We start from the raw sequence: 13,850 nt of genomic DNA on the forward strand, positions 1-13,850 counted from the left end.
ATTATTTTTTTTAGGTTTCTCATAAATTATTAGATTAATTTAGTTGAACTTATTTACTAATTAAAATTATTCAACTTTCAAAATAAAAAAAAGAAAACTTTTTCCATATGTTAATTTTAATTCGAAATAATTTTTAGTTTAATTTTGCTTCACACATTTCATTTTTGAATTATATAATTCTCTTTCTATAAATAAAACCAAATATCATTTTATTAAAAAAGTGTTTCCATATATATGTTCATTTATTTTGTTTTCGGTTTTTTTACTCATCACGTGTCCTAAAAAATCCTCTTCATGCACAAAAATTTTAACATATCAGATATACCATACAAACAAAAAAATATTACAATATTCATTTCTTACTCTATAACCCAACAAAAAGCCCAATCAAAACAAAAATTTCACCAACAAAATGCCAAAAAGCTTAATAACTAACACACCTTCATTAACCAATAATTAAACTCTCCTAATTACCTCACTCTAGACAAAACTCCTGCCTAGTCAGTCACCGCTAGCAGACACTGTCTGCGCGTGTAGTCACGCAAACCCATGTGTCACACAATGGGCTACACCACGCAGTTTCCTTTCCTGAGGAAAAAAAATCACTTCTTCATGCTAGCATTGGCCAAAAAACACCGCATGTGAATGCAGGCCTCTCTGCAAGTTTCAGACATGTGGATGTTTTTCTCTACCTATATAATAGACGGATTAAGATTCTTTAAATTAAAAAAATTAATACGGTGATAAAATAAAAAAAATTAACTATTTTTAAATTAAAATAATAAAATACACCTTTTATGAGAATTATAAATTCTCACTTTATTACTTTTTTTTAACTTTTTTTTTTTTTTTACTTTAAAGAATCTAAACTCATGATTGATCTTGAAAAAAGTGAAGTCCTTCCGTGCGGTTGACACTTGACAGAGACACCTTCAATTGTTCAACAAACTCCCGTACCCATTTCATTAATTAATATTTTTTTCTAAAACGTGAATTCACACATTCTTGATTCTGCAACAACTACCAGCAGCAGAAGTTGACTTTCTTTTACATCATTGAAGCTTCTCCAGTGTTGAACAATGGTGGCTCCTTCTTCTCTGCGCACTTTTGAAGTACTGCTTCTTGTTCTCACAATTTTGCTGCAGATAGCATTTCATCAGATTGAAGCTGCTTCTGCAAAAGTTGAATACCTTCCTGGTTTTGATGGCCCACTCCCCTTTTATCTTGAAACTGGGTACGCTCAGCATATATGTTCACCATTTCAGTTCTAGATTCTTCTTTTCTTTCTTTTTTTTTGTTTGAGTTATTTTAGTTTATGGGTAATAATTGATCAAAGTGGTAATTAGATTTTAGAGAAAATGATAAATAGGTTTTTGACTTTTGATCCGTAGACATTTAAGTTCTTGAAGATTTAAAAATATCTTTCACTTTTTCAAAATCTAGATATATCGATTCCTCATGTCATTCTGTTCAGATTCAACGAAAAAAATCAAATTACAGATATAAATGTACACATGAGAGAGTTTTTAAAATTAGACAAATTAAACTCAGAAATCAATATATACACTCAAATTTTAAAAAAGTTAAAATCATAAATATATTTTTAAATTCTAAAAAATTTAAATGTTTACGAACAAAAATAATCAGAGATCAATTTATTATTTTCTCTATATTTTATTCAGGTGCGTGGTACTAATTTGGCTAGTTTTGTAGTAGTATCATTCGGATGCTGCTCTAGAGAAGATTTTTGAGCTATTTATGTTTTTTTTTTTTCGAAACAAGTTTTCTACTACTTAGAATTTAGTAAAGAGTTTAATTTTAATACACTTATAAAACATTTTACACGATTGTGTAATTACATTCATTCTTTTAAATTAATATTAATTAATTTTTTTATCATTCATTAACATTAGCTAATTTTTAGTATTAAACTTACTTTTAAATTTTTACCGGAAAATTTAGACTTTAGATTTAAAGTTTAACCTATAATTTATGATTCAAAATTTAAAATTTAGCAGCAAAAAGAAAAAGAGAAATGCTAAAATATTTTGTCAGCAGTTAGTCATTAATATTTAAAAATATGAACTAAAAGTACGTTATTGAATTATTAAACTAAAAAAATTAGATTGATGACTAAAAATAATAAATTCTACCAGTTCTCTAACATTTCTTAAAGAAAAATCATAAATATAAAGATAAAAAAGTAATTTAAAAATTCCAAATGACAAATAAAAAGTGACTATTTATGATGACTAAAGTTTAACATGTCTGAATAAACCATTTGATATAACAGGAGTACAGGACACAGGTTATGTGCTCATATTTTAGCGATTAATCTTTCAATGAAGATATTTTAACGTGCGTAACCACCCATATAACTTAATACAGATTCAACTTTCAATACGAGGTTTATGTCTTTTACTACAGGTACGTGGGATTGGGGGAGACAGATGATGACTTGCAAGTATTTTACTATTTTATTAAGTCAGAAAATGATCCTAAAAATGATCCTCTTATGCTATGGCTAACTGGTGGTCCTGGTTGTTCTTCATTTTCTGGCCTTGCCTACCAAATTGGTAATATATATCAACTCTTCCTTCATATTTTTCTTTCCTTAAATATTACACGTATATGCATGTATTCTTTATTTATCCAAAATCTCTGTTTACCCATGACCAAAAAAAAAAAAAAATCTCTGTTTACCAATAAGACCTTTGCTTCCATCTGTCTCCTGAGAAGTGAGAACATTAAACCATTTGTTAGAGTTATAACTATTAATGTTATTTTTTTCTATTAGCTTATGTTAGAGAATCATTAGCATCAATTAGGATCAATTAGTATCGTCTATATTTATGTAGTATATCTGTATATTAATTATAGGATTCTATGCCTTTATTACTCTGATTCATTTAGCAGCTATAAATACCTCTTGTATATTGTACTTTCCAATACAACTCAATAATACACTTTTCATATTATTCTCTCAGTCTCTTGTTTCTAACATGGTATCAAGAGCTTAGGCCTTTTTTTTCCGATGAATATTAGTTCATAGCCCCTTTGTTTTTCCTTGTCGGCAGTGTTCTTTGGCCTCCTTTTTCGTTCTCTTTTTGACGTTTTGGTTCGTCACCCTCATAACCATCTTGTTCGTCTTGTCGCCGTGATTCCAACGCAACCAGAACCGTCGCCATCCGCCTCCGGACGCGCCCCCACGCGCCGCCGAAAGTCGCTGCCACAACCAGTTTGATCTTCCCTCCCGCTGCCACTCGTGCCTCTTTGATCGCAATTTTCGAGCTGTTTCCGACGCTTTGGTTCGTCACCTCCAGCATCATTGTGTTCTTCTCTTCGTCAGCTTCCCAACGCCGCCGAGATCGCCGCCAAAGACCACCGCACGCGCCCCCACGCGCCGTCAGAACATCGCTGTCCACCACCATCTTTTCTCATCCAGAAGCTTCAGTAGCCGTTGGATCTCGTTCAGATCGGACGGCCCAGGCGCGTCCACGTGTCACCCGGTAAGCTGGTTGGCAACCCTGACCCGCGACGACCCGACCCGACCCGACCCTCGACCCGCGTGCCACCTGTGCGCCAGCGTGTCCCCTTCCGCCTATCCGGTGCTGCCACGTGTCGTCGCTCGCTGACGTGGCGCTGACGCATCGCTGACGTGGCGCTGACGTGGCAGACAAGTGGGACCCTTCCTAAGGTTTTTTGGTGAGCTCTTTCCGATTTTGCCATCCGTTTTCTCATTTTCTTCTCCGAAATTGCAGTTTTTTTCTCCTCTCCTTGTTCTCTATGACTCCTTTTATGGAAAAATCAGATGTTTTTGCTACCACAGACAGAAAGGGGGCCTTCTGTCGCAACTGTAACCGTTTCGGGCACCCGTTCTCTAGCTGTCCCTCTGTTGAATGTCGCACATGCCACCAGAAAGGGCATATTAGCTACCATTGTTCACGGTTGTTCTGCCGTTATTGCAAGCTCTCGGGACATTTGCTTACTACCTGTCCTACTCGTCCACCACGTCCTGCGCCTGCTTCTGCTGTTGCTGCTACTACTGAACCTACCACTGTCTCTCTATCTGATATTGCATCTCTTCTACAGCGTCTTCTCTCTGTTTCTGGTAATACCCCTGCTGCTTTATCGAGCCCTCCAGGTACTTCTAAATGGTACTTTGACTCGGGTTGCTTTAATCACATGTCTCCGTTGCGTAATATTTTCTCGTCCATGTCTGCAACTACAAATGGACCTTCTGTCAATACTGCAAATGGCTCCCTCTTGCATGCAACACACAAGGGTTCTATATCTCAGTCATCTCTTAATCTTCCTGATACTTACTACATTCCCAAATTAAACTTCAATCTTATTTCTGTTGGTCAACTTGTTGATCTGGGTTTTGACGTCACCTTTTCTGTTTCTGGTTGCCGTGTACAGGATCCTCGGACGGGACAGATTATCGGGACTGGACGTAAGGTCGGAAGGTTGTTTGAACTAGAAAGTCTTCATATTCCTCCTGTACCAAATCTCTGTGCTGCTTCTTCTCCCTCTACCCTTCACTTATGGCATCAACGTCTTGCCCACACCTCCTTAGGAAAACTGCGTCCTCTTGTATCTCAGGGTGTTTTAGGTCAGGTTCCGAATGAATCTTTTGACTGCATTTCTTGCCAAACTGCCAAACAACCTGCTTTATCTTTTCACAATAATTCATCTCTTGCTTGCTCTCCTTTTGATCTCATTCACTCTGATGTTTGGGGCCCCGCTCCCACTGCCTCTATGGGCGGAGCTCGATACTTTGTTGTTTTCATTGATGATTATTCCCGTTTTACTTGGGTTTATTTGATGACTAATCGCCATGAGTTACCTCAGATCTATATCAACTTTGCTACTATGATTAAAACTCAGTTTTCCAAAGCCATTAAGGTTTTTCGACGTGATAATGCTATGGAATACCGTGATTCCAAACTCTTAGCCTTTCTTGCAGAACAGGGTACTCTGTCTGAATTTTCTTGTCCTGGTACGTCTCAACAAAATGGTAGAGCTGAACGCAAACACCGTCACATTCTTGACTCCGTCCGTGCAATGCTCCTTTCCTCTTCGTGTCCTGAGCGTACTTGGGGTGAAGCTGTTCTTACTGCTGCTCATGTTATCAATAGACTCCCTTCTTCTGTTCTTGGTAATGTTACTCCCTTTGAGCGTCTTTTTCATACCCCCCCAGATTACAGTTCTCTTCGAGTTTTCGGTTGTGTATGTTTTGTTCTTCTTCAGCCTCATGAACATAGTAAACTTGAACCTCGGGCTCGTATGTGTTGTTTTCTTGGTTATGGCACTGAACACAAGGGTTATCGTTGTTGGGATCCTCTTTCTAAACGTATTCGTATATCTCGTCATGTTGTCTTTTGGGAGCACCACATGTTTTCTCGGTTCTCATCCTTTGAGTCGATTCCTACTACTCAGTCACCTTTGTTTACTAACCCCAATGTTGATCTTTTTCCTAGTGATGATTCTACAGGTTCTATCTCGAGTGACCCTCCACAGCCTCCTGTTCCTCCGCCTTCTCCATCTCCCGATGTTTCCAGACCGGACGATGATCCTGCTCCTACCGTCATGCCTCCTCCTCCTGCTCGTTCTTCTAGGGTAAGGAATCCACCTCCTCATCTTCTTGATTACCATTGCTTTTCTACTATTCTTCATCAACATGAACCTAAGACATTCAGAGAAGCCTCCTCAAACCCAAATTGGCAACAAGCAATGCAAGAAGAATTACAGGCACTTGAAAAAGCACACACTTGGGATCTGGTTGATCCTCCTTCTGATCAGGAAGTTGTGGGCAGTAGATGGGTATACAAGATCAAGACTCGCTCTGATGGCTCTATTGACCGTTATAAGGCCCGCTTGGTTGCTCAAGGTTGTACGCAGGAGTATGGTATTGATTATGAAGAGACTTTTGCCCCTGTCGCTCGCCTTACGTCTGTTCGAGCTCTTCTTGCCATTGCCGCAGTTAAAAAATGGTCTCTCAGTCAGATGGATGTGAAGAATGCATTTCTTAATGGGGATTTGAAAGAGACAGTCTATATGAAACCACCTCCGGGATATTCTTGTCCTTCTGATAAGGTTTGTCTCCTTCGCAAGGCACTTTATGGACTTAAGCAAGCTCCTCGTGAATGGTTTGACAAGTTCAGCACTACCATATGCAGTCTTGGTTTTACTTCTAGCCCTCATGAGAATGCGCTCTTCATTCGTAAAAGCGAACGTGGAGTTGTTCTTCTACTTTTGTATGTTGATGACATGATAATCACTGGGGATGATGTTGATGGTATCTCTGCTCTCAAGGCCTCACTTCACCGTACCTTTGAGATGAAAGATCTTGGTTCTCTCAGGTATTTTCTTGGTCTTGAGGTCATCTCCACCGATGATGGCATCTATCTCTCTCAGGCTAAGTATGCTTCAGATCTTCTTGCTCGCGCTGGGATTACAGATAGTCGCACTGAGTCTACTCCTCTTGAGCCTAATGTTCGATTTACCTCTATGGATGGCACTGTTTTGGATAATCCGACACTTTATCGCCAGTTAGTTGGAGGTCTCGTCTACTTGACTGTCACCCGACCAGACATTGCCTATCCGGTTCATATCCTCAGCCAGTTCTTGTCAGCTCCTCGTACTACTCACTATGCGGCAGTTCTTCGCATTCTTCGGTATGTCAAAGGCACTCTATTTCATGGCCTTCATTTTTCTGCCCATTCCTCTTTGACCCTTCAGGCATACTCTGATGCTGATTGGGCTGGTGATCCCACTGATCGTCGTTCTACTACTGGTTACTGTTTGTTTCTTGGCGACGCTCTCATCTCTTGGCGTGCTAAGAAGCAAACATTCACTGCTCGCTCAAGCACAGAAGCTGAGTACCGTGCCCTCGCTGACACCACTGCTGAGGTTATCTCGGTTCGTTGGCTTCTCGAAGATCTGGGTGCTCCTCAGTCGTCTCCTACTGATGTTTTTTGTGATAACCGCAGTGCTATTCAGATTGCCCATAATGATGTGTTTCATGAACGCACCAAACACATTGAGATTGATTGTCACTTTGTTCGACAACGTATCCTTATTGATGCTGTTCGTCTCATTGCCGTTGGAACACTGGATCAGACTGCTGATATCTTCACGAAAGCTCATCACCCGACTCGCTTTCGGACTTTGTTATCCAAACTCAAGTTGGTATCCTTAGCTCCCATTTGAGTTTGAGGGGGGATGTTAGAGAATCATTAGCATCAATTAGGATCAATTAGTATCGTCTATATTTATGTAGTATATCTGTATATTAATTATAGGATTCTATGCCTTTATTACTCTGATTCATTTAGCAGCTATAAATACCTCTTGTATATTGTACTTTCCAATACAACTCAATAATACACTTTTCATATTATTCTCTCAGTCTCTTGTTTCTAACAGCTTAAACTTTTAGGATAACTAGTTTCATATCTGAAAAATCAAGAATTCGATTTTTGGTACACTTCAAAGGTAAAAAAAAAAAATAGTATAAGATAAATAAAAAAAATAAAGCCTTTACAAAGTTGCTCAAAAGTTTGTTTGTACTTTTCAACCAAATTGTATTAAGTTGAAACATATTTTTTAAATTATTTGATTTTCTTTTCTTCTTTCTTAGTGTACATGTTGCTGCATTTGAAATCTAAGTCACTCAATAAAAAAAATACACAAATATCATTAGTTTAATTCGCACAATAATTTTGTGATTTTAGTATTTTGCTGTGTTTAGTTTAGTTTTTTCTGTTCTCACTAACAATTTTCCTACTGAAATTGTTCCTACCAACATCTATAAAATTACTTTGGCCATCAACTGCAAATTATAGGTCCAATAAAGTTTAAAATTGAAGAATACAATGGGAGCTTACCTAATTTGGTTTTGAGGCCACAGTCATGGACAAAGGTAATGCATTCCATCCTCAAGAAATTTGTATTTTGTTTCTTGAACTCTATTCAAATTTAGTAATGGTAATTACTATTCGTTTAAGGAATGTACAGCTAATTAACTAACATTGAAATCATAATAATAGGTTTAAAAATGCTATTTTTGACAACTACTACTAAAAGGGAAACTTTTAATTGATAACTAATAGAAATTTTAACTTTAGTTTAAAATGTATATAATAAATTTTTGAAAAAAAAAACTACAACTTTTCGAGGGTGTGTAGAAATTAGAAACACACCTTTATTGTTCACTATCAATTAAGTGCTAACATATATAGCTAAATAGTTATGCAACAATCCTTTTTACATGATTCTGTTTTATATCTTGTTTTTAGAAAGTTTTATATTGCTAATCATTTTAATGGTGTTTTTCTTAATTTTTTCAGGTATCTAATATTATTTTTGTAGATTTGCCATTTGGAACAGGCTTCTCATATGCAAAAGATGTCATTTCCCATCGAAGTGATTGGAAACTTATTCACCACACCCATCAATTTATTAGGAAGGTAAAGTTACTAAGACCCACTTTGGATAAACAATTTAATTAAGCTATTTTTGAAAAAATAATTTAAATAATAAATATTTATATTAAAAGTAATTTATAAATAAGTTATTTTGTATTTATTTTTTTAATTTTAAAAGTATTTATTTTAAAATAAATGTATAAAATGTTTTTTTATTATCAGAGAAGTTATTTTTTTTAACTTCTCTAAAAACACTTAAATAACTTTTTAGAAAGTTACAATTTTAAAAATTGTACCAGACATTAATACTACTACTTTTTATAAGTGAAAAGCTCAAAAATGTAACTTTTGAAGCTTCCATCGTATTTCATGCTAATTATATCTTTTTTTTTTATTTCTTTCTATCTTTCGTTTGTTTATAATATAGTTTATTTTACTTTGAGGTATTCAACCTATTCACAATAGCTCAAAACATGTTATCTACCTTCTTCTATGTATGATTTATTATTAATCTGTCACACTTATGCCTTAATGATTGCAGTGGTTTATTGAACATCCGGAATTTCTTTCAAATAAATTTTATATGGGAGCTGATTCTTACTCTGGAATTCCTGCTCCAGCTATTGTTCAGGAAATTTCAAATGGTAATAAGTTTTTTTTTTTCGATGATAAAATCTGATTCATACTTCATACTAATCACTTTGCAAACTTTGAGTCCTTTTAAATAGGTCGGTTGTATCATTGTTTTTCCTTTTTTATTAATTTTATGGATATGATTTGCATAAAAAATTTGAAAATTAACTTAACCTTGTAAGTTGGCTAATGAGGTTAGAAATGTCTCACTTAAACTCTTTAAAGACCTTACCCTTGATAGATGTTGGACTTGTAATAAGAATGAATCTTTTCAGTTTTTGTCTTAATTAATGTTGTCAAATGTGATCTTCTATCTTATAACATCTTTTGTGAAAAAAATTGAGAGGATCCATGGGACTAATTCGGTAGTTGCTAAAGGAATTTTGATAATTCTTTTAACACAATAAAGGTGTCATCCTTTTTTTTTAAACAAAAAGCTCAACACAACAAGGTGAAAACACAACAAGGTGGAGTATAAAAAAAAGTACTAGACAGATAAAATAAACTAATTTCTAATCATTTTTGGCAATGTCATCAACAACCCAAAAGTTTAAATATAACTCCACTCTTTGTAATTCCTAATTGACCTGTTGACTACTTTCGCAACACTTGTTTCTTGATTCTTGAAAATTTTGTATTTCTTTCTAACCAAGTGCTCCAAATGATAACAATAAAACCAAACTCACCAATATTCTATCAATTAGACTGCACGATTGATTCTTGAATCAGGTAAACTTACGGTCATTCGGTTCTATATCCACCAGTTCCATATCCTGTATCCATGTTTTAAAGTCTTCCGCTGTTGCTGTAACGCCTTTACTTTCTTCCAAGTGCACAATCTCATTGAAGCCACCCATGTAGCAAAGAGGAACTTGACATATTTTCGATAGAAAACTCAACTCTTTCCACACAACAAGTTTCTCCTATGCGCACCATACACCAAGCAAACCGCACAATGAAAATCATTGTTTGTCAATTCCCTTTCTATACACAACTATCTTTCCCATTTGTAACAATTACTTAACCTAAACATCATATCATCCCACATTATAATAAACCTCCGAAAGTACCTTCTGATCCCACAAAATACTCTAAAACTGATTTTTCCTCCATTAACCAATTCTCATAATGATTGATTTGGATCATAATTAATATTTTATTTATCATTAGAAGCTGAAAAGTTTAATTGTTCTAGCCATAACTAACATATATAAAGCTTTGATTCACAGATGATTATGATTAAACTAGCTATTACTAAATTTCCTTGATTAACAGGAAATGATAAAGGTCTCCATCCCTGGATAAATCTACAGGTTTGTTAAATTTCTTTGATTCTGTTACCAACACATTAGTACATAAAAAAGAAAAAAAATGTTTTCATTATTAAAAGACTGCAATGCAAAATAATCATAATAATAATTTACCTTCTGTAAAGTGTGGTTTTTAACTATGAACTATGAAGCCTAAATTGGTCTTAATTTTTCACAGGGATATCTATTAGGAAACCCAGTTACCACAAAGAAAGAGTCAAATGATCAGATACCATATGTTCATGGAATGGGACTTATTTCCGATGAACTCTATTTGGTAATATTGTTTCGTGTTTAAGTATTCAGTTTCAGTGACAATTAAATTTCCGTTGAATTATTTCAATAGCATTATATTTTTAATGACTCATATAGCAATCTATGTAATGTGCATTTAAGAAAAAATCGAAAAATGTTACAAGGAAATCCCAATGATCCTTATTTTCTGTAATTCATAACAGTCACTGCAGAGAAATTGCAAAGGAGAGTATATGGATATAGATTCAGAAAATGAATTGTGTTTAAGAGACATGAAGTATTTTCAAAAGGTAAGTAATAATTAATAATCATCCAAATCTTTTTATGATGTTCCCAATCGTCCCTTTCACTACTTTGATATATTGAAAAATTTAATGTATTACAGAAGTGAAAGCGACAAATACTTTTAAACGAAGGTAGTATGATTCTTGTAAATCTCAATGGAATTTTTTTTTGTTGACCATATTGGTATCTCCAGTGTCTTTCGAGAATTAATATGTTCGACATTTTGGATATCTATTGCGAAGATGATTCTCTTAAGAACAATGAAGCGATGCAAAGGAGATTTTTGACTGAAATGCCTGAGGCCTCTCTTAGTTCTTATCTAACAGTGCCAGCAATGAGCTGCCAAGTAATTTAGCAAATCTTGTAAATAGGTTCTCACACATTTTGAATACAACCTGTTTTGAATTTGATTTCCTGCATTTTCTTTGTAGATTTATGGTTTCTTCCTCGGCACTCAATGGGCGAATGATGCAAGTGTTCGCAAGGCACTGCATGTTAGAGGGGTATGATATGATAAATCCACATTAACACTGTCTCATATTATTGGATCAAGAGCGAAATCTACCACGGTTATCTGTGTAAATTAACACTATATTGTTGGTTAAGAGCTTCTATTTTTTTTATTTGAATGAATTTTTTGCATAGACTTTCTTTTTTATTTTTTATTTGCTGTATGCTAAAATTCATTTTTTTTATCACCAATGATTGAACTCAAGACCTTTAGGTTATAGAAGATAATACCATGTCATGAAACTACTTCTTCCAAGAGCTTAAGCTGATAAGAGGAGACACATGAACGATTATATTTCTAATAAGCCCTTTACACAAGAGCTTCTATTTTGAAGGATTTGCGTACATTTTTTGTATAGGCTTTCTTTTCACTTTTTATTTACCTTATACTGAAATTCTTTTATTTTTGAAATCATCTTTGAATTACAGAAGTTCTGATGTCATGTCATGAAACTATTTTTCAAAAATTTTAAGTTGATAAGGCGAGGCATATAACTGGTGATATCTCTAACAGAATTTCAATTAGTTTGTTAGCTATTTGTTAGTTATTTTTAATTTGTTAGTTAAGTGACAGCAGGCATAGTTTGTTAGCTAGAGTTAAATTAATTACCATGGTTAGTTGGACTTTGTTAGCTGTAGTTATATGTCGTTAAATGATATTTAGCATTTGTAACTTGCGGTTTTCATTATCAAAAGCTTATCTTTGGATTCTTCAACTTCGCTTGTTTCTTCTCTGCTCGAACACCGAATTCTGCATCTGCTCAATGCTCTGCAGGAAATAGGGAAATGGGAACGGTGTTACACTACTGATTTTGACCATGAAATCACTAGTAGCTTCGAATTTCATGTAAATCTCAGCGCAAAAGGCTATCGATCTTTGATATACAGGTAAGTTTTCTTGTACCTTTGAGTTTTATGTAAATATCAATGTTCACATGTAAATATCACTATAAAATATTTTTGTATACGGCCATTGATATGATGTTTTCTTGACAGTGGCGATCATGATGTAGAGGTTCCTTTCTCGTCGACTCAAGCGTGGATAAGGGCTCTAAACTACTCCATTGTAGATGATTGGAGGCCATGGCTTTTGAATGGTCAAGTTGCAGGGTAAGCAAGAATCTTTTTTAGCCTTTATAATATAGTAGAGTAGATATGTCTAATTTACAATTCGGTGATACTACATAACCAAGTTATTTTAGTAATCAAGTTCAATCAAGTGGCTCCAATAGTTTATTGATACAATAAAAATCAATTGAAGAAAAAAGAGGAGATGCATAAGAAAAAGGATTTGGTTAAACTTGGTTACAAAATGATTTGTTCATCCAAGTATTTCTCTTTACCGGTATATCTATTCTTTAGTTTATGATAATGACTTATTTATTTTTGATATTTTCTATTCAATGAACACCCTAAGGCGTGTAATGTTTATGCAAGCAAATCTTGTTGAATGATTTGTCTTTTGAACAGATTCACAAGAACTTACGCAAATCAAATGACATTTGCAACAGTGAAAGTAAGAAAATGTTAAATTTTTTAATTACAAGTCTTATTTTATTTTCTTTCTTTTTTTTTCAATGAAAATTTTAAAGCATGACGAAAAATTTTGAGTCTCTTTTCAATACTTAATTGCAGGGTGCAGGGCATACAGCTCCTGAGTACAAGCCTGATGAAGGTTTTGCCATGTTCTCTAGGTGGCTCTCTAATGTCCCTTTGTAGTTGCTCATTCATCTATCGTTTGTTTTTAATTATTAATTATGTAATGTGTAAATATTTGCAACAAAAACTTACTTTCAAAATTTAAAATAATTTTTATATGTTGTCATTAAACTATTGTATTACATGGGATACAGTGCCAGGAATAAAAAGTGAATATTAAGCCCATTAATATGACCAAGATGAGGACACCTTAGTGGATGACAATTGACAAACTATATTTAAATGGACAGAATAAAAGAAAAAAAAGTTGAAGGAAAAAAAATAGTGAAATTATTAATTTTTTTTTATAGTTAAAAGAAAGAATTTAATTTTGATATTTTGTCTGTATAAAGTAATTTTATACATACATTTAATTACGTAATGTCATATTGATAAAAATATTCATTTTTTTATTGATTTTATAAATGGTTATTCAAAAAGATTAATATAATTATTGATCTTGTAAATAATTATTTAAAAGGATAAATATAACTACAGGACTATGTAAAACTTTTTATATTATTAATATATCAAAATTAAACTCTTAAATAAATTAAAAAAAAAGATTAATTAGGCATTTGGCTCATATAAGAGAAAATTCAGTGTTAGAGACACAAAAAAAATCTAAAAAAATTAAAAGTTGAAGTGGTCAAAAGAGATATAAGTAACACATGCAATTCATACAGCTTATTTAGGATAATCTTATTTGATACATGACAAAATATTT

At 34.1% G+C, this 13,850-nt stretch overlaps 1 protein-coding gene across 2 annotated transcripts; it reads left to right on the plus strand.

Annotated features, from left to right (window-relative positions):
- The first annotated feature begins 954 nt into the window (after positions 1–954).
- LOC112727784 (serine carboxypeptidase-like 2) lies at positions 955–13,309 on the plus strand. Of its 2 annotated transcripts, XM_025777685.3 has the most exons (14): positions 956–1,234; positions 2,428–2,576; positions 7,851–7,927; positions 8,355–8,474; positions 8,974–9,076; positions 10,341–10,378; positions 10,554–10,652; positions 10,834–10,920; positions 11,109–11,261; positions 11,347–11,418; positions 12,201–12,313; positions 12,422–12,535; positions 12,896–12,941; positions 13,061–13,309. In XM_025777685.3, exons 1-14 carry the CDS (start codon positions 1,080–1,082, stop codon positions 13,142–13,144), a joined length of 1,410 nt encoding a protein of 469 aa, XP_025633470.1. In that variant the 5' UTR covers positions 956–1,079; the 3' UTR covers positions 13,145–13,309. The 2 variants fall into 2 exon arrangements, with proteins under 2 accessions (XP_072065630.1, XP_025633470.1); XM_072209529.1 differs by lacking the exons at positions 7,851–7,927; positions 8,355–8,474; positions 8,974–9,076; ... (7 more) ...; positions 12,896–12,941; positions 13,061–13,309 and adding an exon at positions 5,498–7,413 and having other exon boundaries at positions 955–1,234.
- Positions 13,310–13,850: the final 541 nt, after the last annotated feature.

This window comes from Arachis hypogaea, chromosome 12 (assembly GCF_003086295.3).
Source record: "Arachis hypogaea cultivar Tifrunner chromosome 12, arahy.Tifrunner.gnm2.J5K5, whole genome shotgun sequence".
NCBI lineage: Eukaryota > Viridiplantae > Streptophyta > Magnoliopsida > Fabales > Fabaceae > Arachis > Arachis hypogaea.

Excerpts from the sequence above, each read along its gene's own strand:
- LOC112727784 (XM_072209529.1), top strand. The coding sequence starts at position 1,080 with ATGGTGGCTCCTTCTTCTCTGCGCACTTTTGAAGTACTGCTTCTTGTT. Across the intron at positions 1,235-2,427 it reads CCCTTTTATCTTGAAACTGG|GTACGTGGGATTGGGGGAGA; the intron begins GTACGCTCAGCA and ends CTTTTACTACAG. Across the intron at positions 2,577-5,497 it reads TGGCCTTGCCTACCAAATTG|GTTCTATCTCGAGTGACCCT; the intron begins GTAATATATATC and ends ATGATTCTACAG.